A 26,852-nucleotide genomic window follows, 5' to 3' on the forward strand; every position below is an offset into this window, starting at 1 on the left:
GCCCCCCTGCCCCATTCCTTTGGAGAACACTCACTAGTACATCACTGAGGAAATTCTCTGTGGGCTACAGGAAGCCATTCAGATAAATACAGCTGCTGTATATTGAAACATGTTGGTTTGAAAGTAGTGGGCTTGGCTTGTTCTACCAACAAGACTCAGGGTCAGGCGACTTTCACAGTAGAGATTTGTCCAAAATTTCTGCTCTTCCCTATGCTGTGCTTTTGTTGGTAAAAGAGATTTGAACATTTAGCTGAGATTACCTACGCCATTAAAATAACATCCAGACTGTGGAATTGTTATTGACATTTAGACAGCTACATCTTTGTTTTTTGATGAACATTCCTGTATCACTATAATAACCACCTCTATACATACATAAAGCTTAATCTGAGCTTTTACTTTGTAGATCTCAGAGAGCTTTACAAAGAAGGATCAGTATTATTATCTCCATTTAACAGACTGGTAAATGAAAGACAAAGGTGAAGTCATGTGTCCTGACAGAGCTGCAAATAAATTTAATGCTTTTGCTTCCTCAGTGAGTTGCCTCACACTGTCCCCTCAATAACGTGAACTTTGACTTCCTGGCCAAATTACTAGGTCGGTTAATTAGATTCATTTTTAGACGTAGCTTTTTTTGCTGTGTCGAATTTCTGTGTGAACTTTAAAAACTGGTGTATTTTAATCTGCAGACAGTTTCGTTTCAAATGAGGTAGTACCCAGCTTTGAACGAATATTGACTCTTTCTGTTGATGTTAGCTTAGAAAAACACTTAAAAACCCTGAAGTAAAAATTTTTACTTTCATTGCATCATCTTTCTTGTGCTATCTCAGTTTGACTTCAAGAATCACCTTATAAAGGATGCCAAAATAATACATGATTATCTGGGAGTACTGTACTTTACATCCATAAGTTTTAAAACCTTTTATTGCTCAACTTAAACCCAACTCTACTTATGTTGGTGCTAAACAGAGCAATGTTATGTAAGGTAAATAAATGAGTTTTCCATTTTACTGTGAGAGTGAATGTCATATGCAGAGACATTTGGTGTGCAAATGTTTGTTTTTGATGGCTCAGCTGGAGGGATATTGGAGCTATTTAAGTTAAGCCAGCCACCTTTTTCTCTCTGAGGTGAAGTGCTCACAAGCTCATTATTGGCCTTGAAGGTGTTGGCATGGGATTTGCAGACCATGAATTACATAAATCTCAGAGATTTTCTGGATTTGGAAACGGGAAGATTTTCAAGTTTACTTGGGATTTACCAGAGCCTTTTCCCCTAGATGTAGATAACAGCAGCAGAAAAAAGCATCCAAACACAGGCTGGATCATGCCCCCATATTATATGTTTTCTTTTTCACAGTGACAGAGAGGAGCAGAAGGAAATGAGGGAAGCTGGAGGTTCTGTTGTACTTCATCTTGTTCTGAAAAAAACCAGGAGGGCTGTAGGGCTAGGGGTCAATATCAGAAGTACCTGATAACTCCAGCACCCCAGAAGCCAGCTTTTAGTAAAAATTTTGTATGAGAACTGACAGATCTTGAAATTAATGTGAAGGGAATAAGTTTCTTAGGTTGAAGCAGGACATGTTTTGTGCCTTTCCCTGTAATACAATTTGGATCTGGAGATGAAAAATGTGGAAGTGCCCCAGATGTAAGTATAATCAGAGTAAAAATATCAGATGCTAGTTCACATATCTGTTAATGTATATATCAGTATAAATAAAAACTATTAGATGTGATTGATGTCTTTCTTTTTGGAGTTGATGCATTCTTTCACCTGTCTCAGGGAGAGAATGACTCACACAGTGTATCACAAAGTCTGTTTCTTCCCTCTTAGTAGCCACCTCATACACAGGTGGTAAATGAAAATAATAAAGCTTACTGTAAAGTACTGTTTGCTCATCTTAAAACTTACAACTTAGGGCCTGAGGCTTACAACTACACTTCAAGTTAGAGACCTGTGAGACTGGTTTTTCTTCAATAGAGACAAGAAGAAAATAACAGCAATGAAAAAGAATTCATGTTAGAAAGACCAAAGGAAAAAAGGCAAATGGTAACTACTAGACCATGAAAAGCAAAACTATTATACAAGAGTTTGAATTACAAAGGCAGTAACTTTCCAGTGCTTTAACTCTAGAAAAGAGCTACAGAGATATGGCTACAGATGTGTTGTATATAAAAGTTACAGATGTGTTTAAATACAGAAAGTTTCTTCAACAGATTGATCTCTTGTTAAAGAAAAAGCAAAGCCATAAACTCACAGGTGTAAATTGTCATAGTTCTTTTTACTGCATGCAGTGAAATTTGCAGCAGTGAAAGGTCATTGGTGGTATCATTACTGACACATTTTGATCTGCAGTTCCTTGGACTTCATAAAAATTAATTTCCTTAACAAAACAGTGGGCTACAGACTGAGACTTCAGTGAATCTATTTTGATTTCTATCTAAAGATGTTCTTAACGTAAAATTTCTTCTGTTTTCTTCTTAAATTATTATTAATTTGTAAGGGCAAGAAGGTATCTGAATGATAAAAAGTCTGATCAATTTTACTCATACTGGGTAACATTTCTGTGAGCATTTCCTTAGCTTCTCAGGGTGGCAGAGCTGGGCACAGGGAGAAACAGATAATATTTGAACAGGTGGTAGAAAATATGTTGCTTCTGAATTACTTTTGGTGTTTGGAGGTTTGCTTTTAGCAAGATGATATTCACATATTGGAAAGAAGAAAATTAAGAATCAGCATTGTTCAGTAGTGAAAATGTTAAACTAAATGGACCATGTTAACATTACTGTTGATCCTGAGGAACAGTTTTTCCAGTATATGGAGCATTCTGTTTCCACACGGCATATGTTCTCCATGGTTTTCTCTGCTCTAATTCATCCATGTTTTTCAACAGCTCCAGATGGCGTGATGCCTCCGAGGCTTTCATCTGCCACTCCGACCAGTCTTCAGGTTGTCTGGTCTACACCAGTTCGCAACAACGCCCCGGGCGCGCCCAGCTACCGACTCCAGATGCGGCGGCGGCGTTCTGCTGGTGACATTCTAGAGTACGCAGAGCAGCAAGGCCACCATCCGCTGCTGAGCAAGAAAAGTCCCCTTCCCTTGAACACGGCTCACCTTTTGGGTGGCTGGTCTTGTTACAAGACTTAATGCTTTAGTCTTTCTTGATGTGCTGGGATGTGTTCTGAAGTAACTCGTGCTGTTTTTCTTTGCAGTTTGCTTCCCAGCCCTACTGCTTCCTTACAGCACAGGGTTGGAGACCTGCAGCCCTACACTGAGTATGAGATGAGAGTGGTTGCCTCCAATGGTTATGGCAATGCTTACAGCAACTGGACTTCAATGACTACAGCAGAGGACAGTAAGCCATCAGATCTTATTTAGCTCCCTTTAGCAAAAAATATAAATAACAGTCTAGCTGCCATTGTACTTAATTTCTTTAAGTTATCTAGCTTTCTCAGTTATATAGCAGTAATGTATTTCCTTCCCTAGTATTAACTTGAAGTAAAAACTCCTAAAGGATCAAGTATCTGTTTTCTTACATATTCATTTAAAAATATGGATCTTTACATACATATTTTGTGCAGCAGTATCTTATTTCTATATAAAATATCCCTCCAGCAGTATATGGTTAGTTTAAGATACACTGGTAAGTACAGCTTTGTAAGTGGTGTTTCTTTATATTCTGGGACTTGATTCTGATTTCAGTCATATTAGAGAAAATAAGTTGAAGTTAATAGTATACGACAGTTGTCTTATCTCTGTGTTGAGAATACTCAAGCTACCACAGAACTTTTTATTCCCAGTGATCTTTGTTAATTCAAAGTAAAGGCCTACTGGTCTGAAATTGGGTTTGTCATTGTCAATCCCATCACTTTCATTGTTAATAGTTCTATGTTCTAGAGACTCACTCCCTACAATTTTTTCAGCAGTCCCTTTATTTAGCAACCAGATGTCAGAGTATAGGTACAGCCAGTTAGTTAACAGGATAGGATTTTGCACCTGATTCAATATGTAAGCAAAAACATATGACAGAATTTGAGCTTATCATTTGTAATACAAGCAGAAAACACATTTTCCAGATTTTTTTTTTAAGAAACTGAGCTGTTAGCTTTCTTTTACAAGGTAGCAGGATATCTAACATTGGCAAATATTCAGTGTTGGTGACTCAACTTGATTTTAGTCCCTTCTCTAAATGGTCAGCTGTCTATATTGAGAAAACGCTGAGTAGAAAATGTTTTTTTCCCACAACTTTAAAACATTTTTTCTTTGAAGCTGAGAAAATGATTCACAACAGAAATTTATGTGATAAATTCATTTAAGCTCCAAAGGTATTAATGCTTCTATGAACATACTACCTGAAAGTAAATGTAAGTTCTGAACTTGGTTTTTAGGTACCAGACCTGTGTTAACTACCTGTAGCAATTCTTGCTGGGATTCAGTTATTTCAGTACATTGTTTGCTAATAAAAGTGGATACAATACTATTGAACTTGTCTGCATTCATAGTCAAAATGCTACCAGTCTCCTAAGACTATTTTTTTCAAATTGCAATAGTTATTTAGCTCTGGTCTGATAGTTCACATAGTGTTTCTTTTCACATACAAGGATGACAGAAGTACATTTCAAAGGCATCACTTGTTACTGATATAAAAAATATTTTTGTGCTAAGTAGTAGGTGTACAATTTTAAAATTCTCTTTTGAGGAGTTAGGGGTAGGTGGAAAACCCACAGAGGAGATGCAACAGTATCCAACAGCCTTCATCATTAAAAAAAACCAGCCAACTTTCAGTGGTGATACAGGACTCTGTGTCATTGTGGAGAGCTGCCATCTGTGAAAGGATATTCAGCTCAATTGCTTAAGACTGAATGATTGTCATTGGGTCTAAGCAGTGGTTTTGTCAAGGTTTCAACATATTTCTTGTGAAACTGCCTGTACTGACAGTTTGTTGCAGAAGTACACTTAATTCCTGGCCCTGCTAACCAACAGACTTTGACTTTTTAAAGTACAATTTAATAGTGGAAATTTCCCATATCTCTTACTCTGTTGAACTAGATGTGTGTCTACATGTTCTTACTGAATTTTATTCTGTAAATATATGTCTTTTTGTCTCACCAAAGCATAAAGTACCTGTAGGCATAAAAAATATGCATGTGTGTGTCTGTGTGCACATACACTTGACAGCAATAGATGTGAATCAAACATCCATTTTTAAAGTCAGTAGAACTCCAGTAATACAAGTTGATGATTTCACAGTATATCTGTGTATTATATTTAATTTATGATAAATATGTGGTAAAATAGGAGGATATTGGGAATCATTAAGGCAAAATTAGTAAATGCTGCTATAAAAATATGTTGTATCGGACAATGGAAGATCTTAATATACAGATTAGTAGGTTTGGGGTATTTTTTAATGCTAGAAAACATGCAATAAAGAATTTTCAAATACTTCCATTTACATGATTGTGACACTAGTAACTGATCCATGCATTTTTAAAAGTCTAACCTGCCCATGCCAGATTACAAAAATACACATAACTATGAATATTTTAAAACCTGCTAAACATGCATTAATAAAAGATGTTTGTTCCAGTGATCTTGATAAGATCATCATATTTACTGCCAGAATATCTACAGATAGAAGCATTTGATGAAGTTTCTGAATTAGAGCTTGCTTTCAGTAACTTGAATGTAAATTTCTGATAGCTCTCTTGCAATCAGTGTAAAGGCCACCGAACTGAGGTCAGTATGTACCATTGAACTGAGAACAGAATCTCATACATTGTATTCAGAAATAAAACTAAACCTTCTAGATATAATAAAGGAGATACAAGTTAGGTTTTCCTTTTAGCTACGGGAAACCTTTGAGGTCTCTGGGATTTGCAAAGACATTGGTTACAGTTACTTGTAGCTGCCCCAATGGCAGCTCCTGGGTTCCTATGGTGTAGATTTAGGACTTGCAAAATTATATTGTCTGATACATTGTTCAGAGGGATATCTCCCAAATGAGAGAGGTGCTTTTTCTAGTGCTTGTGAAAATACACCATGGCTTGGACAAGTTCTAAGATAGCAAAATTTCTACTTTAAAGAAAAGCTTCCTGTTACTTGATTAGCTTTTGAACAGCCCAGAACCTGTTTGCAGCCCAGTGAGCTGCATACAGCAGAACATCTCAGTCACCAGCACATTCTCTGACGTGGCTACATTTTGATTCTGTGCATCAGTATAAAACTCTGGTATGGAGAGCTCTTATTAAGGCCCTTTTAAAAGTGTCTGACTTGCACTGGCAGGAAAAGAAGATTTTGCAAGGTACCTAGGAGGTAGTCCAATTTTTTATTTTTTATTTCTTACATAAATGACATCAAGTCCATCTCTTTTATACACAATGAAGTTATAGGCCAGCCCAATGTTTCTTCACAGTAAGTAAGGGCAAAAGCACACAGTAGTCACTGGAGATCATTACGAATTGAAGTTGCTGGAGATAAAAAAAGCAATTAAAAATAAATTTAAAAAAAGAGCTCCTGCAATGTATCAGCTGAGCTACTTCTTGTCAAATCAGGAGAGCATTATTCCTGTCATAGAGAGTGCTATGGTGTTCTCATCTGTCATGTTTTGGTTCCAGGATGAAAAGCCTTAGTCTGTGGGGATATCTCATCACAGATTAAACTTCCTCATGACGGGAAGAGGAGGGTCAGGCACTGGTCTCTTCTCTGTGCTGACCAGTGGCAGGACCCAAGGGAATGGCCTGAAGTTGTGTCAGGGGAGGTTTACATTGGGTATTAGAAAAAAGTTCTTCTCTCAAAGGCTGGTTGGACACAGCTGGTTGGACACAGCACATCAAGACAGGCTTCCCAGGGAAGTGTTCACAGCCCAAGCTTGACAGAGTTCAGGAAGTGTTTGGACACCACTCTGAGGCACATGGTGTGACTCCTGGGAATATCCTGTGCAGAGTCAAGAGTTGTGCTTTGATGATCCTGATGGGTCCCTTCCAACTCAAGATATTCTATGATTCTTGATTCTCCTAAATCTTCCTGACAAAGATTTGACAATGAAGAGAGACAGTGCAGAACAAGAGGGTAAATAAAGCAGTTTGCCACCTTTGGAATCTCTTGCTTTCTCTGCTAATGATATTTTTGTCTGAGAAGACAGGTCTCCTACTTTAGTTATGTAAGTTAGGTCCATATAATTGAGGTATATAAACTAATCCATAAATAGTTGATGTGAATGTGTTCACATGAGCTCAAGAAAGAAAAATGGAAATTAAAACCAGAGAAGATAAAACCTGGTGAGGTGACAAGAGGAAGAGAAATCATGTGAAATACCTGACAGGACAAATAGCAAAAGGAAAGAACACATTAAGCTGATGTAGTAGTGGCACATATGATATATATGATCATATGATATATAGTGCAAACTGCCCATGCATAATCCTACAGATTAGGAATTAGAATTTTATTGACCGGTAGAACTGAAGTTCTGGAACCAATGTACATTTGGAGCAGTAGAGGGCAACAAGTCTTAATACGCTGAAGACAGCTCCTAATACATATTTGAAGGGGTTCATATGGATTTCATGTCATTGCATGAACAGCTTAATGACTTTTGAGCTCTGTGATCTCATGTGATAAAAGATTCCTGTGGTCCCTAATGCCCAGAGCTACACAATTTGGGTTTGCTGCTGGGTACAATCAGCAGTACATGAAAGACACCAGATTCTGTTAATACGTATAATTTCATTTTCTCTGTTTCTAAAAAGAGTAAATGATTCAAGAGTAAAAGGCCCAGAATTTTTATTCTGCTTAGTGAGAGAGTTTGCCAGCAAATCAGGTATTTCTCATTAGCTTTAAAGGGCATCAGTCCTGGTACATGTCTTAGTATATTAAATGTAAATGTAGATTCCTCCCAAAAAATACTGCCATGAGAGTATAACTCCTTGCTTTCCAAGTCTCACAGTAAGTAAACAAATGTATTGTTTTAGTCAGGGAATTAAAAATATTAATGACAGTTTTGTGCCTTTATTTAAAATCAAGTCTGAACTTTTGAAGCAGATGAGCAAAGTAGTCTACCATAAAAGATAATTTCATTTGCCAAAATGAAACTACCTTCTAGTATTAATACTGTAATGAAATGGTTTGAAATATGAACTAAGAATCTTAAGGACAAAGATGCCCACTGTTCCATCTTCAGTAGTTACTTCTATAAACAATTACATCCATGTAAAAAGCTTTATGATTTTATTTTCATCATTGACAGGCTGAGCTGTGTAGCTGTCATACTTTGCAGTCTTCCCTCCAGTGACAACCACACTGACAACATGTTATACTCCACATTGATTTTACAGTTAAGGAGCTGATTGTGATATATAGGGATTTTAAGAATTCAGCTGAGAGGATGACTTTTGCCTTTTATCATTCCATTAAAATTTTATAACCATCTTTTTCATGTCATTTCATCCATGAATTCTTACTTTAGAAAGTGATAGCTACTGCTGCGAGCATAACTTTTTTCATGTTCAGAGCTTTTTATTGTATTAGCAAACTATCCCAATTATAGTTAATACTCATGTTTTACATAATTGTGGTGACCCTTTCAACCAAGCAGTATTGTGCTAGTTGATTTGTACATAGAATTAGATGATTCTGCTTGCCATTTAAAGAGAAGCTGCACTGAATGAGAGTTGGGGACCAGGATTTAATGCTTTCCCATCCAGTGGGGCCAATTAAGCATCTCTCAAACGTCTTGTTTGAACTCAGAAAGTCTTAAAAGTCTCTCTTTTAAAAGGGCAGTAGGGAATGTGTGAGTAGGTATGCTAGCTACCAAAATACACTTTTTTGAGGGGAAGGGGAGGGACCAGGGGGACCCAAAGCTGAAGTTTGACAGCTCCTCCTGTACATTACAGATTGTCCTTAAGGAATAAGTCTGAACTCGGGGGGCATTGAAGCTCAGGTTCAACTAATTACCATGAATGTTTCACCTGTAATGCCTGCAACTTATTCAGTAGGAGTATAAAGGCTTGGCTGTTCCCTTACAGCAAACTGCTTGAATATTGGTGGGCTTTTCTGTTGTGGCTTTTTTCTCCCTCCTGCAGATGCTCACAGTGCAATAGCTTATGAGCTATAATTAGATGAAATGCAAATTCGTAGTTCAGTGGTAAATATTGTATTTCAGCTTCTTTCCCCTACTAAACTAGAATTTGCAGCAACTGATTTTCAAGGTCTTTAATTCCAAAGCAAATTCTCCTCCTTCCCTTCCACCCCAGAAAAAAAATTGGTTTACAGAATATAAATCTAATTCAGATTTACACTTCCACCTCTCCATCTTTCACTGAGGTCTAAATAATGGACCAAATTTTGTTCCAACTTACGACCTAATTGATTTTACCCAGGAGTACATGCAAATAGAATTTAATTACTCTTTACAACAGATCATCTTTTGTACTTGCAAATTCAGAGATCTAAATTAATCCTAGTGTGCACAAGCATTAAATACAGAACTCCATCCTTATTATCACTGTGAGTAGAGGAGGATTTGTGATACAGCTGAGCTTTATGGAGTTGCTTTGTGATGCATCATATAATGAAAGAAAAAGAAGTGTTACTTTTCAAATTTAAAAGCAAAAAAAAAAAAAGATAAGCTTGCTGTCCCAATTTTACAACAGTGTTTTGACAGACATTACTGGAATAATCCTGATGTACCTCTCTTTGTATGTGGGAGGAGAACAGGGGCTTTTGACTGCTTCAGCTGTTACTCTAAAATATAGAAGAAGCAACTCATTGTGCTGGATTTGATTCCTCCTCCCCTGCCCCCCCCCCCCCCCCCCCCCCCCCTTAAAATTTATCAGGAATTATTTAACTTTTGGTGAAGTAAATTATTCTTCCTATAATGTTCCTTCTGGTTTGGACACCAGGAATTAAATAATAATGTTGTTGACTACAACAGAATTCAGCATATGCTATGGCACCTCCCCTGAAGTCTTGGCACACCCACAATCACTGACGAGTTTTAAATTTTTGAACACCTATATTTCCAAATGTAGGTCCCTTCTTTTCCCTCTCCCCCTGCAAATCCCCAAATCTAAAGCTATTTTAAACAATTACTAAATCCAAGTATATCTTTTTTTAAGATTTCAATAAAATGTAATGTTCACAGAAAAATCTCATAAATGTCAAAATTGCTGTGGGCAGAATAGGGGAGAATATAGTATTTTCTTGATCTGCTGTAGCAATTTATAGATTTCAGGATGTGGTTTATAAGAATGCTAAATGTTCTGGAATTACAGCTGTTACTGATCAGTGATTGAGCCAGATTTGTGTTATTGCACCATGTTCATGCTTGTACCTAGAGAGCAGTAAAGCCTCAATATAATAAAAAGCACCTGCATTTTAAATGAAATTTCAATTGAAAAACTTAACAGCCCTTCAAATTGCAGAATTTAACGCAGCCCAGTAAAGCTTAAATAACACTTTGCCTCCACAGGCTGAGGGTTTTGCATTCAAGGTGACTTGATTGTGTCGCATGGTGAAATTATTTACAATTAAGGAATTTCTCTGGAGGGCTGCAGAGTATTTGCTGTTCCACAACACCTATGCAGGCATATGGTCGGTCTTTTTCAGTATTCATGGAAGCTCCTGAACCTTTATGATAATTGAATCAGTTAGAGTGCTGAGTGGAGCAAGCATAAAACCTGTTAACCTAAAGGTCAGATCTGTGCATTGTTTATTTATCAGTAGGTGAAAAAGCTAAATCGGCAGCTTCTGTCACAGTCGAAGTAAAAAATCACCTATAATATTAACAGGGAGTAGATAAATTGCAAAAAATGGATTAGAATTATAAACAGAATGAAGTAAAATATTGAATATATAATGAGAGATGCAGTAGAGACTTACTGAGCTGTAAAATACACAGCATTGTTATGCCTGTGCTGTTGGTTGCAATTAGTATCTAGCACTCTAGAAAAACATCCCCAAAAGCTAGAACTGCAGGTCTACAGTAATACTGAGCCACACACTTTCTCCTCATGCAAACAGCACTGATAGGGCACTTCTGAGACACAGGAGGAAAAAGGATGCAGAAGAGGAGGGAGGAGGGTTGGGACGAGGAAAGGTGAGCAGCTTGCCTTTAGAGGAGAGAGCCATATATTCATCCCCTGAATATCTGGGCCTACATTTTCCAAAGAAACAGGCTGTTTAGTAGACCTGAGCTCCTTTTCAGATTTTTGAGCCTCATTTGGTGAGTACATCTTGCTGATACTGATTTCAAAAATCACAAATTGTTAGTAATTTCTCTTTCCTTTTTTTTAAATTTTATTTTTATTTTATTCCAGAGCCTGGACCTTTAGATCCACCACTTCTATTGGATGTTACATCAAGGGCAGCAAGCATCACCTGGCAGCATCCTTTAAAGCCAAATGGCATTATCACACATTATAATATTTACCAAAATGGCCAACTGCATGCTACAGTGCCAGGAACTACATCTAACTGCACTGTAGAAGACTTACATCCTTACACTGCCTATGTGTTTCAGGTGGAAGGATGCACTTCTAAAGGATGTTCTCTTTCACCCACAACCCCAGAAATACAAACTCTTCCAGATGCCCCTGAGGACATTCCTGCTCCAGAACTCTATTCTGATACTCCAACTTCTGTGGTCATATCCTGGCAACCACCTGCTCGCCCAAATGGTTTGGTAGAAAACCTTACAATAGAGAGGAGGGTGAAAGGAACAGAACAAATCTCAACTGTGGTGCATCTCCCCTTTGGTCAGGCCATGAGCTACATTGACCAGAGCACTGCTCTGAGCCCTTGGCAGAAATTTGAGTACAGAGTTCTGATGAGCACCCTACACGGGAGCACGAACAGCAGTGCCTGGGCAGAAGTTACCACCAGACCCTCAAGACCTGCAGGTGTTCAGCCTCCTGATGCAGAAGCATTGGGACCCTATTCAGTCAAGGTAGGAATAATTCTCATTGCCTCATGGCTTTAACGTGTTTTTCTTGTAACAACTGGGTATTTAAGAGAGACATCTACTGGCTGAGCCAACAGACTTCATTGCTGCAGGGTAGTTGAATAATTAGTGTCTGTGCTTTGGCTCAAAAGCATTAGACTCCTTTCCATTTTTTTTTTTTACACCAGCCTCTGGCATTATATTCCAGTTCATTTTCTTCCTTACACACCTGATGTATTTTCAATATTAAACTTAAAAGATTACTTTTAAGTCCCTAATCAGATCAGAAAATTACCTACTACCTTCTCCAAAATTTCAAGACTTTATTAAAATACTAAGAAGTAAAAAAGATTTTTTTTCTGTAATTAAGTCTTAAGTCTGTATAATTATCATATTTTTTTAATGGCTAATGAAGAAAAAAATAGCATTTTTGTTCTCCTGATTTACGAAAGACGAGTCTTACAGGACTACATAGGAAGTTTTCAATTATTCACATCGTTCTGTTGGGAATGAACTCTAGAGGACAGGATAACTACCATTGTTTTGGCTTGCATACAAACTTCATTCAAGGGAAATTAGTGTAACCAAACAAGAGGGATTTTTGTAGCTTAGAAGCCTCTTTTGTGTAAATACACACATGCTTCCATGGATTCAGTCTTGTACTAATGCCAAAAGTATTGGTACAGTAGCTTGCTCACCAGAGCACAAAACAAAGGACATTTGCATAAGATTGAAGTTCATCTGTTAGATTTATTATTTTTGGTATACATTGTATTTTCAAAAGGTAAACAGAGTGGTGTTACCAATGTAATCTGAATAATTTGAGGGTGTGAATTTCAGCAGTAAATGAATGCTGATATTTTTTCTTTCTTCACACATAATTTTAAACTATAAAAAAATGCTATTCACTATGAGACAAAAAAATCCTGAGCTTGTGAAATTATGTTTTAATTTCTAAGGAATTGCATGTTACCTCCATGTTAATTGCAAATCAGTTCAATATGAGTACAATGGTTACTGTAAGAATTAATAACGATCGACCACTAGTAATTATGATGAATTGCCAGACTGCTATTGAAGATTTGGGCAATCTACTTCCAAGACTCTGCCCTCTGTACTTCTGTAGATATATCTTAATATTCCCCACAATTTATAGTAAAGCATTTTTCATGGATTTGCCAGAAGCTGCAATGCTGAGTAAATAGTAGCTCTAGTTCAATTGCGTGCTTCCCCACATGTCCACGTTTCACTGCGTGAGCTTTTTCACGTTGGCTTCAACTCTGAGCACAAAGACTCACTGCAACCTTTGAAGCTCCAGTTAACATGGTGAGAACATAATAATTTAATGTCTTACCCCTGTTTTTTTTTTTCCTCCGTGTGCATTCAACACTCAATCCTAGTTTTAAAAGCCTGTGGGTTACCAGAGATTGTGTCATTCTTTACTGGATGTCTTTTCCCAAGATCAGACGCATGTGTTCAGTTGTAATTTTATTGTATTTTTCTTAACTCTGAGATTAAGTAAGCTACAAATACTGAAAGTTAGTTGGGTCATTTATTTCTTCTGAAATCTCAATTAAGGTGATGCAGTTTTCCGTCTATAATGATTAAATTTCAATACAGCATTGTTTTTTAGATTTGTTTTCCCTTTCTCACTGAAGAGTTCAGATGCTTATTTTCCTTCTTTTTTCTCAGCCTGCAATGTTCAAAATTCTTTGAAGCCCTTTAATGTCCAAACTGTATGAACTCCTCTATGAATGGTGGTCAAATTTAGTGTCACTGCTGCTCGTGTAGACTCGGACTTGTGTTTTCCACCTGGAGATAAATATTTTTCAGATCTGTTAAGACCAATTTTTGTCAAAGATGCTGAAGCCTGGACGTTTTTATTTCCACTAATTGGTGTTACTGTCAATTTTCATTAATTTTAAATATTTAAGTTAAAATGTTCAAAATAGTTTAAGGTGGCAGCGTTGCATTGAGAAAAGTGACTTACATATATGTCTTTCCAAATATATTCACTCCTGAGTATCTCTTTTGCTAAATTCTCTCTGTTACTGTTACAGAACATTGGTTCTTTGCTGATATCAACATAAATTATTGTATTTATCGAGTATTTTAATTTACTTAAAGTTGTTCCGTTTTATATTCATCATAAGTGATAGAAAGTCAGGAGCACTTGGTACAATTCCTGTGCAGAGAGTATCCCATGGCTGAGATATTACTTCAGTTCTGATTTCTAAGATTCTAAGAGTTCTTAAAAATCTTAAAACTTCACTCACTCGTCCAGGTCAGCAAGACAAATTTTAATTTTTCAGCATTTACTATTCTAACAATAAATTATTTCTTCTCTCTTTAAAAAATTGAAACAAAGCTGTAGTTGCAGAAGAGCTCATTGCACTTCATCACCGATGAGATAATAGACAAGACTTGCTGCACCCAGCAGTTTTCTCGCCTTCTGCTTGTTTGCAGATGGGAGCACCAGAGGAAGCGACTGGGATTTCATCTTGCTTGTCGGTCTTCTTACAGATCTGTCAAATGGATTAGTTTGCTAGAGGTGGTGTTGTTTCCTTCTCTGCATTTTTATGGCAAATTCGTGTCAGAGTAGGAAGGCTCGGAGGGCACTCAGGGCTTCACTGTGTCCCTGAGGTAGTCTTGTGTGAATGCTGTGTACTGGGAGAGGACAAGAACAAGGGAGCACCTGTTCACAAAATGTTCAGGGATTTTGCCCAAATTCTCTAGAACTAGGGTGGAGATCTGTAAACCTGCTGTGTCCCTTCATCCCAGAAATTGCTAGTTGTATGAACAGAAAAACTGTGCAGTATTCTGCAAAGATTGCCTCTTAGTGGTTGAAATGTTTTCCTGTATGGAAATAGGATGGATTTCATATGGAATTGCTTTACACTGGTGCCTGTAAGAGTCCTAGAAAGGCTCACTTTCCCTCCTGAGTAGCTCAAGCCCAGCACACCTGTAGTGCATATATCACCTATGTAGTGTTCAAATGAAATTTGTGAAGTCCTTGGTACAGTGCTCTTACCGCAGTGTCTGCAATGGGCAGCTCTTAAGCACAGGGTGGAAAATGAGGCATCTCTTTGGGAAGGAGATTTTGATTACCTCTCACCCTAGAGGGAGCTGTCCTCCCAGGTTAGAGCAGGAGGTATTGGAAGGGTGCTGTGGGAAAGATTAGCAAGAGGTTCCTTTACCAAGACACAGTAGCAAATCAATAGAGGCTTTCAGCTGTCAGTGCAACCAATCCCTAAACCATGAGTGCAAATATTTATTTCTACTGAAAACAGAGAGAATTTACAAAAAAAGAGAAACATATTTCCATTCCTTTATTTTAGTCATTGAATCAATAAAAATTATTTGAGGATGTGAAGAATTCCAAGTGCTCCAGGATAGTACTCACTTGAGTATACAGCTTATTTTCATAGACAAAAGCTTTCACCCTACAAGGAGGAGAGTATCAGCACGGCAGGTCACTCTCAGGATAAACAGTTCTGATATGTGCACCCTCCTTTAACATTTCATTTTAATCAGAATGGACCAATATCTCCAATATCTCTCCATAACATTTAACTTGCTTTCCTTTGAGCAACAGAAAGCGTAAGGCTGTCGATAATTTTTAAAGTACCCATTTCTGTGACACCTGCATGATATTTTTTAATATTTGCTGAATTGATAATGTTCATGGTAGCGGAGTATAATGCGCAATAAACTGCTTTTGTGGCTGATTAAATGCCAAAGTGAAGTGGAGGTATTCAGCAACTGCAAAAGCCGTTTATTTAGTGTATGCCAATGCCATGAACATTATTCCTGTTACACAAGATTTGCTATACCCTAATGTAGAGAAGTAGAAAAGAAATTGTTTCCTTTTCTTGTGAGGGTTGCAATTGCTGTTCTGCTTCAATCTCACACTTCACACTGATATGACATTCGGGAATGTAGCTAGGTTGAGTGGCTTGAGAAAGAGGCTGGTTTACACAGTGAATAATTATTTGATGGGGTTCTTTGTGTATGAAAGGCATTATGTGGATGGGTACACTGAACTAAATTAACTGTATTATGCAAACATTCCAACTTTGGCCTTATAACTTTTGGTAGGAGAAATTCCCTTTTGCTGGGAATTCCTGCTGGGGTTCTTCCTTGAGGATTCTGGCCTGGAAAAGGCAGCTGCACTCTTAATTATTGGCTTCACCAGAGACTTGCTGCCTCATATTGCCTGTATTGCTTCCCCTCACTGACAACTGCCACCAGCTGGACCACTGACAGATAAAAACTGCAGCCCTTTCCTATCATCCTTCATGTAACTTTTTTCTCAAGGTAGAAGTTGGCATGAGTTGTGCATAATCCTTATGTTTCTCTTCAGGGGAAAGTTTGTTTTTTCTTTTTAGTGTTTGTAAAGAGTTTCTAAGAGAATGGTCTCCTCCTGGTTGGATGGAATAAATACCTCATTGACATAAAGTTCTTGTGTTGTGCTATTCCTTCATGATAACATCATTTAAAGAAACTACTTGCAATTTGATTAGATAGAAAATGAGAAAAAGAAAAAATTATTATTACTTCTCTCCTAATATATGTTATATGTGTTGCCTGTGAGGAATGAAGGGCTATGGTGATTCTGTGGCACCTAATTTCTTTTTTTTTGTTTGTTTTGCATATTGATTCAATAATGTCATTGATTTTCCATGGATTGATTATTTTTCTGAAGTATTTCCTCATGAGTTCTCTGACTTAGGAAGGGTTTTAGGCTTTTTAATTCAGTTGTCATTCATGTTTGTTCTTACCCAGAGAGATGAATGTCTTACTTTGCTTTTCACCTGCCATTCTGTTCTTTGTATAGAAGAACCTGAAGCAGAGAGAGCTGCTATTCCACCTTCCAGATTGAACAATGTCATTAGTTTGCTGTCAGAATATCTTTAAGAGTTGCCATCTGTACTCTTTCAGTACAGTAGATTATCATTTATTGCAACAGTGATAAACTTCTAGTAGCTATTTCTCAAATTTCACTACTAAATTGGATATGCAAGTGAGCAAACACAAACAAAGACGTCTCTATTTTTGTGGTTGTCTTCTGTTCTTCATTAGCCCAGAAGCTGGATAGTGGACTGCTAAATGCCTGTTCTGTAAATAGGCTGGGATTAAAATGCACAGGAGAAAGATTTCAGGTGCAAGAAACAGATATCACTGACACATTTAAAGCAACATACCCTGTAGTTACAGTTTGAGTATCATGCATGACAAAGAAGGTATTTTCTTTATCCATTTTCCATTTCCCACAGAATTAGTTACAGGCACATGTTCTGGAGCTAGTGTTTTTTGTCTCACACATTAATGTTTATTGTCCTGGGAGTTGATTCTGATTACAGAATGTTGGATGCAATGCTAATCACTCCAAGGTCACTGAAGTCGGTGCTAACAGTGAGGTGATCCTTCAGTGTTCCTCCTCTGCAGGTCACTGTGTGGCAGAGAATGAGGCTGTGAAGACCCTTCCTCTGTTCCCAGTTAAAACTCCCTTGTACTATTTCATTCTCCAAACACTTCAGTCTGCAGTTACCCCAGAACATAATTTTGAGAGTAGAAACAGCCCTAATTCCTAAGCTGTGTCTGCTGAAGGAAGATGTAGCACACCCAGGTAACAGCTTCATGCTGGGAAAGGGGAAAAAAAAGGGCTTGGACTTTGTTCACCACCCTTCCATTTGTGTGCAGGTATGCCTGGTGCATCAGGGATGTTGTTTAGGAGCAATCAATCCCTGTGTGAAGATTGCCTTGTAATGCTGCTAAGGTCAGGGAGACCTTGGTTCATTTGACACATAAGTGCTGCTTGAGTGACTTAGGATATTCCAACACCCATAGGAACAACCTTAACTTGCACACTAGAGGTTTTTCACATGTTAGGTCTGTGATTTCTTGCACAGCTTGCTCATTTGGTATGGATTATACAGTGGGGTTTCATCAGCATCATCTCTCTGCCTTTGATAAAGTTGAAACTCTCTAGTGTTGGTGTTTAGGATCATAAATGTTCTTTTGTTTTTCCCACTACTCAAGCAAAATCATAGGAGTTTTGGTAGTGGCAATCTGTTACTGCAAACTTGATCACACTGTTCTTCTGTGGTAGAACTTGCTGCAGCTGGGTGTAACTCATGTGCAAAGTTTATGAGCAGAGCTATCAGTGACCTTTCTCAGAATGTGCTTTCCCAGTATGATCCTGGCTCTTGATTGAAGCCATAGTAATTTCTGTTAAGACAGATAAGCATTTTGGAAGAAATTCTTCTCCCAACTATTCTGGGGGAGCTGGGAGATTGTCAGAGGACTAGTCCAGTGGCTGGAATGCAGAATTAGGGCAACAGGTCTTTGTTTGGAGTTTTGCTTCTTTCTTATATGTGATTTAGTCTGGGATTAAGTCTTTCTATCTCTAAAACTGGAATAATATTATTTGCAGTTTGAGACTTACAATGTGCTTTGAGACCAACAGTGAAAAGCTCTCAGTAGTGTATTTATTGCATTCTGTTTGTAGAGGTTACAGGCAGTATCTAGGAGAAATGAGAATAAAATGAAGCCAAACACACTGATTTAAAAGCAAACTGTTGAAGCCAGGCCTGAACAGTAAAATAGCTTACATGTGCCAATGCCTCTCCTCAGATAGCTCAGAATTAAGTTGCAGGGTTCCAACTGCTGTCAAAAAAGGAAAAAAATTCCAAGGTTATAACTGTTTAATGGGGGGAAAATGGCTAATTTCTGTCTCTTTAAATTTTGTGGTGGAGAAAATAAGGTCCTTTGATCTTTAAATGAAAGCTTCCAGAGTCATTACATTGAATCAGTTAATCTCTCCCAGTAGTTACCTTATTCTCTCTTCCTCATGGGCATCCTCTTTCATGGTCTCAGTGCTGAGCTTCAAATCAATGAACAAACTGTTACTGCTTCCAACACAGCCTGTCTAGTGAGCTTTCCAGCTTTCATGCATTGCCAAGCTCTTACCTCAAACCTTGGCACGTCCAAGAGGAGAAGAGGTCCAGTAGTGCCGCGTGTGTGTTAACCAGGCTGGCTCCGTCATCTTCATTTATGGGTCAGGCAGTCCCTTGCCTCTTGACAAGAGATGTTTGTGAAAGATTGCATGTCCTGCCATTCCCAGGTGACACAGGTAATTCTAAGCAGCTCAAGTGACACAGCAGGGTTAGGTAGTATCCTTGGTCATCCCACTACTTAGTTAAAAAAAGTATTAACCAGAGCAACAACAGATCTTCATATCTTTGTGTGAGATATCCATACCCAGAGAAAAATAAATTGCATTGTATTTGCTGCTGGCTGAATATACTTTTTGTTCAGAATGGTTTTTATTTCTCTCTGGGGAAAAAAAAATAAAATTTAAAGAAATTTCCCACTGCAAGTACCACAAAACATATCTGTTACAGTATGAGCTGCTGTACCTGTTAGAGCACAACAAATACTGTGAAGTAGCACCTGGGATTTTTTGAAGGTGTTACCAGCTAGTGCACACAGTGGGTGAAAATCAGGAGCTGAGGTTATGGAGCAGCCTCTGTTCTCCTGTCATTAATCTGTTCCTTTATGTGAAAGGGGTTACATGGTATGGTGAATCTTGTAAAAGTTGTGTTAGAGTAATTTTTTAAGTTTAGACATGAAAGTTTCTGACTGTGTATCACTTATTTTTCTTTGCATTTACTTCCCTTGTTTTGACTTGTGTCCCTTGCCCATGGCTCCATTTCCCAACTATTGTGGGAAGAGAGGCCTCTCATCCCAGCTATTGTGGGGTGAGAGGCTGAAAAGGCCTTGACTCTTTGTAAATGCTGCTCAGCAAAAACAAAAGTATTCCTGTGGTATCAACACCGTTTTCAGCACAAATCTGAAACAGCCCCATACTAAACCCATTCTACTATGAAGTTAACTCTTCCCAGCCAAAACCAGCACATACTTCTACTTGAAAACTTTTTCTGTTGTCTGTGCTAATTGTCTGTTCTTCTTTTTTCTAAGCTTATCACTAGATCACATGAAATACTTCAAAAAGAGAGTTCTGCTCAATGTCTGTGAGAATGGTGCAGAGTCAATTCCTACCTTTGTGTGAAATTTTGCACTGCTTTATCAGTGGTATTTTCTTTATTTGTTCGAACATGATTTGGGGCCAGAAGCAACAGAAATCTGAATACAGCATTTGATAATTAGCCAGAGCTAAGCCTTTCCTATGTGGCCACCAATAATCTTGGTTTTACTGTCTTTACTCAAGATCACCCTGTTTCTAATTCTCTGTTTAATAGTATTCCAGAATCTGTTATCAAAATCCTTCAGCTTTCTCCAGCACTTTGCTGCCAGCTTTCTTACAAGTCTGATGGCCTAAGAGGTCCTTCTGTACCTAAAATATAACATTTTGTAATCCCATTTTTAAAAAAATCATTTTATAAATCAAGCTTCTCTGTTTCCATAGCCCTGTGTAATTATGCATATACGTTTTTAAAGATGGTTGTTTTGAAGACTAAGAGAATTAAGGAAAAAGTTCAAATTAACTGAAACTAAAGTATTGTGGTATTACTATTTAACACTTCAGTATTTTTTTTATTTTACCTAGGTTTTAGACATATACCTAGGTTTTAGGCATATCTAGATTTTTCCCATTTCTGTGTTCTTTTCTATGTTGTATTCATTCCTTAATTATCTCATGCCTGGGAGGAAAAAAGACAGCAGTTGTTATAGATGAGTGGGTAAATGGCAAGGAAAACAGTCCCAGAGCAAAGCAAAGCTTGTCATGTGCTTCCTGCACTGGGATTTCTAGGGAAATGAGTATTGATAGATGCTTTTACACTACCTTTATGAAACTTTGAGATTCCTAATACATGTTAGGTTACACGTCCTTGTTGTGCCAGTCTGAAGTCCCCTCTATTCTGGTACCATGGCAAAAAGCCTTAAAAATAATTTAGAACATTTATGCACTTTATTGTGCAATTGTTTGTGTGTGATTCTTCAGTGGAGCTGGTAAGAATAAATATATATATCTGTGTTATCTACCCCCTGCCTCAAAAAAGTCTGAAAAACTTAAAAAATCTCCCCTAACCTCAGTTCAGTAGGAACAAAACCACAGTAAGAGTAGCAGTGTATGTGTGTGTGTGTGTGTATATATATATATATATATGTACATGCATGTGTGTATATAAATCAATAAAAAACATGAATTCTGTATGTAACTTCCAATCTTTTTGCAATCAAATTTTATTAGTATAATTTTATACCTCTTAAAATGGAAAATTGTCCCTGTTCTTTGTCTGATACTTACAAATTACAGTGTAATTTGTTAATTAAAAAAAAATGGAAAACCTGCCCATTTCATTATATGAAGGATGCAGAAACATTTGTTTTCTTATAGGAGTTAATGCAATTGCATCTTCTTGAAAATTGTGGAAACACAAAGTAAAATTTGTTTTTACTCTGCCACTGGTGGTCAAGCATGCCAGGTAATGCACCCTAAGAAAATAAGTGACAGTGATACTTATGATAAGTATTCTACTTCTGCTAATGCATCTGAACATCTCATGGAATTTTGAGTGATGTGGAGTGTTCACATTTTATTGGTAAAGCAAAATAATAGATTTTTTGATGGTTACAACTGCTGCTGTGTACCTCACTGAAATTAAAGATTAGATTTCTAACTGATTTCCCTTTAAAAATAAAAGTCTGTTTTGATTGAAAAGAACATCTTCAGATCCCGCTTGTGTCCATCTGTAGCATGCTGTGTCTGTATTTCTGCAATGTGACTCTAAGAAATCTGTTATTTTAATTTTTTTTCTCCCCCCTCCTCCTCCAGGTCTCCTGGAAGCCTCCTCTGATTCCGAACGGAGAGATCCTGAACTACGAGATCCGCATGCCAGACCCACGCATCGTCATCACTGGGAACCCTTCGTCAAGGCTGAGCCATTTGGTGACCAACCTGGTCCCCTACACCAACTACTCGGTCACGGTGATAGCTTGCACTGCAGGGGATGGCTTCCTGGGAGGCTGCACCGAGAGTCTGCCCACAAGAGTCACCACACCCGCGACAATTCCTCAGAGTGTCAGTCCCTTGTCTGTGACTCCAATCAGCGAATCCTTTATTGCCATCTCATGGCAGCCACCGCTAAGGCCCAATGGTCCCCATCTGAGGTAAGCTGAGACTGAGAGAGCAGTTTGCTTCTCCTTACCTAAATCTGACTCAGAAAATTCTGAGTGATGCAGACTTCATCATGTCATCTCTTAATTTTGGATTTTTTGAAATTCCACTTTAGGGCTCAGAGAAGAGTCAGGATTATTCAGACCAAGTGTGTTGTCTGTGCTGGAAGGCTCTGGGTCTCAGAACAGTGCTGTCTGAAATACCAGAAGGAGCAAGCACAGGATATTTGCCAAGTCATAAGTGGTTTGGGCTGTAGCATTTGGCCACTTTATGGTGGTGAGTTCAGGCAACAAGTTCCACCAATAAAATGACAAGAAAAAGAAGAGATCTTTGTAAACATGAGTAATTAACACATCCAATATTCTCAATACTCTGGGTTCACATGAAGAGAAAGTGACAATTTGGAAGGATGATGACATGAAATAATCTTCAAAAATTCAGTGATTAATAAATTTTAAATAAGACAGTGCATGAGAAAAATGGAAGCTGAAGGGCTAGAAGTGTGAGGGCATAGCCAAAATAGGAAATGCAAGGAAGTGCTGGGTACAGCAGACTGGGTTTCACCACAAGAGCAAAAGAAAGGAATCTCCACTGAGATTTGTCTAGAATGATGGGATGGGAATCTCGACTTGAGTGTTGAATACTGAGCGTGCGTGCGTAGATATACATTAAAGAAATATGGATTTGAGTGCATAAAGGTTTATAAAGACAAATATATTTTTATATATACTCAATAAAAAATGTCAAATCTTTCATTATAGTGCTTTAACGTATCGTGAAACCTTGTGCATGGAATTACAGCTCTGTAGTCCATATGTTCTGGTTAGTAGCTCTCTTCTAGGTGCACTGATGGGTTCAATAATTATCATGTAATGCCGTTTCAGTTGTGTATGTTATTACAGCACAGTAGCTTGACTTTTTCTTCAGGCTTAATTAGGGCACACTACAACTAAATGAAATGATGATTGCTCTACAGTAAAATTTGAAGTTTCAGAAAAGCAGTGTCTGTTATTCTGGGGTTAACAACATGACCATTTTACCATAGATTATTGAAGTAATTCAGCACGACCTACATCTGCAGATTTCATTTCTTTCATGGTGTGCCATGCTGCCCTCAACAAGAACAACCACTGAAGCAGCTGCTCTGTACAGCATGATGGAACAAGAAGTCTGCAGCAAGCAGAGTAGCAGCAGCAGCTGCCAGTGGGGGTGATTTACACATGATCACCACTCAGTGTTCAAAAAGATTTGATGTTTTTCAAGACTCGTCTATGAAATATATTGGGCAGAATATGCCAGGATGGTTTCCTATAAAGCTGTAATGATCTGTCTTTGTGTTGACACTGATGAACCACTCATGTGAGAGCTGTTCTTGTTATAAAGTCATCTGATTTTTTTTGACAGAGTTGGAGTTTAATTAGTTTTTGCTATTTAATTTCTGAAGTTATAATCCAAACTCCTGCAGTAATTCAGTTTGGCATCATTAAGTGGCACAATGCTTGCTTTTACCTGTTGAGAATTATTCCCTAAACTAAAGGGTAAAAGTTGTTGGAAGTTATACATGTACTCCCTAGCTGCTGTGGAGCACAGGAAGTGTCAGATCCCTCATAAGAGCATCTCAGTTGATTTCTGGTTTTGAAGCAACATTCAATCACAGTATGCAGTACTTGTTAAATCTGGGATGGTATTGTCTAACATGTCCTTATCAGACTGGAGATGATCTTAACTTAAAGAAATGTCAAATTACACACAAAACCATTGGTCAGCATGATAATTACAAGAGAGAGGTGACCCACACCAAGGTATTCTGCAGAACAATTAAACATGGAAACATTTTCACAAATGTGCATTTAAAATGAGAGTATTTAAAATCTGCCTAAGGGCTAACGTACTTCTGTCTAGAATTTAGCAGTAAGTGCCTTTCCAGAATGGGAGGCAGGGACAAGATGAAATAGAGCAGCTCAGCACGTAAGAGAATCAAGTTATGTATTTAAGGGAATATATATGCATATGATCCTAATTTGCTGGGGTATCAAACTGAAACAATTATTGAAAGAATAAATTAAACAGTCCTGTGGAATGTAGTAAAGAGTAATAATCCTAAAGATTTTGAACAACTATATCTAATTTTGTTTCTTTTAGAGTGTAGTTTCCTTTGTAATCCCTAGAATGATTAGGAAATGCAAACTATAATATTATCCCCTTTAGTTTGTGACACTAAGTGATCTTATTTTTGTTAAATTCCATAAAGGTTTTGTATAAAAGATGATGGAGGCTGTGTGATGCAGCCTGGGTGGAAAGCATGTTTTCCAAATCAGGCAGTCTCATGGTTGACCTGATGAAAGATGGGCTTTGGCTGACCTGCTGTTTGGAACAGAGACAGGAATACTGCTTCAGATACCAATTAAAACCAGGATGAAATAATTTGGTCTTTCAAGCTCACATCATGAATTTCTACCCAAACACAAAGGTGCCTTGCTAAGGTGTACAGATGGCTGGAACAGTTAATTCATTCTATTCTGTGCCTGTTTTCTCCTGTAATTTACACTGTGGTTATTTGCCAACACATTATGTACAAAGGCACACTTAAGCTATTACTAATAGTAAAATAATAATGGCAGTGCTCTTTGTTTCAGTACATTTGCAAGAAAGAGGCATAATCATTTAATGTTCTTGAGCAACCTGTGCTTATCACACAAGCCTGCATAAGACACTGTTATGGGCTATTTGGACTTGCTCTTGAAAACATTTCCACAAAGTTTAAAATCCATAAATCATTGAATAAACAAGTTGGCTTTTTTCAAGAGGAAATGCTTCATTTTCTATTTTCAAATTATTTTTTTTTTTAAGTTATTGAATGTTTTAAAGCACAAAACATTAAAAGGAATGTTTATCTCAGGAAGTTTACAGCTGTAAAAACAAAATAATGTGTGGCTTTAAAAAAAAACCTGGTTGGGTTCCTTTTTTTTTTTTTGTGTGTAATAACATTAGTTGAGATAATCCTGGTGTTCTGCTTGTCTTTTGTGTTAGATATGAGCTCCTGAGACGTAAAATCCAGCAACCACTTGCATCAAATCCCCCTGAAGATTTAAATCTGTGGCACAATATTTACTCAGGAACTCAGTGGTTTTATGAAGATAAGGGTCTTAGCAGGTGAGATTACAAAAACTATAAAAACAAATGCTGGCATTTTGTATAGTGTATGTTTAATAGTTCAAAGTATTTCTTGCGTCTTTATGTAGTGAACATATTAATTATGTAATGAAATATTTTTTGTCATCATCTTTGGTGTTAATCATTCTAATATGAAGGGATTTATTATTAGTGTGTCATTCTTGACTCATGTATTGTTTTGTTTTCAAAACCAAATGAAAATAGAAGTCACATGAAATTTTAGCATCGATATTCTCATGCAATCAAACCATTTAGATTTATGTGTACAGATGCTGTAGATTTGCGTGTTGTCGAAATTATAGCACAGGCAGAATGCATGTTTGAAGGAAACACCTGAAAATTGTTTTCAACAATGTTTTTTCACCTGATTTTGTTGTATTAGCTTCATCACCATTAAATGCAGAGTATTTAGAAAGGGGAATAGAGTGTGTGCTCTGTTCCTCAGTATGTAACAGACCGGCTATGTGGGGTAGAGCAAGACATTTACACTTGATCAACCTTAGTTTCTGCGTCTTGAAGTCAAGGCTATTGCTCCTTAAGACAAAACACACAAATGAAGAAATTGTAATGGAAGATTCAGCATGGATTCTGCATTGGGTTTTTCTAAGTAAAGTCTCAGGAAAACCTTCATGGATGGTTTCAGGGTGCGTGTGTTCTGTGTGCTGGTGTGCTTTATGAAAACTCCAGTCAATCACTGACGCTCAAATATCTGTTCTTTCCTTCTACTTCTGTAAAAATTGAGTGAGCATCCCTCCTGAGCACAATGGGAAACAGGAGAACGTGACCTCTGCTCCTGTCAGAGACACACTGAAGCAAGCTGAGGGCTGCTGCCTCTGGCTTGCTTCTGCCTGCTTGCTGCAAGTCTCTGCTCATTCCATCTGTTGCAATAACTGCTCACAGAGCTGTTCTTGTACCACTCCTGCCCAAGTGTCCATTTCTTTCTCTCAGCCCTGCTTGGAAGTCTGCATAGAGTCATCCTTGGTTTTAGCTTTGCATATTTTAGTGCAGCAGCATTTTTTACTGTATGTAGCAGTTATGTCAGCAATTCAGAGGTGGCAATACCTTCAGACAGAGCCTCAGTGATCGATCGTTAGGCACCATGACATTTTGGGTTGAATGAGCTATGGCCAAAAAAGTGTGCCTAACCCTTGGACACACCTGAACACTTCTCCCGGGGAAGGTTCTGCAACCTGCAACTATGTTTTTGCAGTTAACAGCTCAGGAGTTTATGGCTGGAGAGAAGATGCTCAAACACTCAAGCCTTATTTTTCCCAAAAGAAAATTCATATATCAGCATTTATTTTCATTTGTCATACTTTAAGCGTGTTTCAGAATTACTGATCTTGTCAGATGGTTTCTTCATTTCTAACAGGCTACAACAGACTCGTTTGATTTTCATTGTTGAAAATATGGATCAAAAACATGAATCACAAATTCTCATCAGTAAGCTCCAAGACTAGAGTACATTCTTTTTTCTTTTATTGTATGTGTGCTACAGTGTCCAGGAAAAAATTAAATGTCTGCAAGTGACAGAAGAAGCAGAGAGAGAAAGAAGATGTGTTTTGTATATTTTCCCTGTTTGTCAATGCTTAGAG

At 37.7% G+C, this 26,852-nt stretch overlaps 1 protein-coding gene across 1 annotated transcript in view; it reads left to right on the forward strand.

Moving 5' to 3' along the window:
- USH2A (usherin) overlaps positions 1–26,852 on the forward strand; it is a 375,273-nt gene that overhangs the window by 232,094 nt on the left and 116,327 nt on the right. The window contains exons 39-43 of the mRNA XM_036380788.1: positions 2,892–3,042; positions 3,211–3,353; positions 11,317–11,945; positions 21,742–22,076; positions 25,114–25,236. Coding sequence (XP_036236681.1) covers positions 2,892–3,042; positions 3,211–3,353; positions 11,317–11,945; positions 21,742–22,076; positions 25,114–25,236 — 1,381 coding nt within the window. The remainder of the gene's footprint in view (positions 1–2,891; positions 3,043–3,210; positions 3,354–11,316; positions 11,946–21,741; positions 22,077–25,113; positions 25,237–26,852) is intronic.

The sequence above is a fragment of the Molothrus ater genome, chromosome 3 (assembly GCF_012460135.2).
Source record: "Molothrus ater isolate BHLD 08-10-18 breed brown headed cowbird chromosome 3, BPBGC_Mater_1.1, whole genome shotgun sequence".
Taxonomy (NCBI): domain Eukaryota; kingdom Metazoa; phylum Chordata; class Aves; order Passeriformes; family Icteridae; genus Molothrus; species Molothrus ater.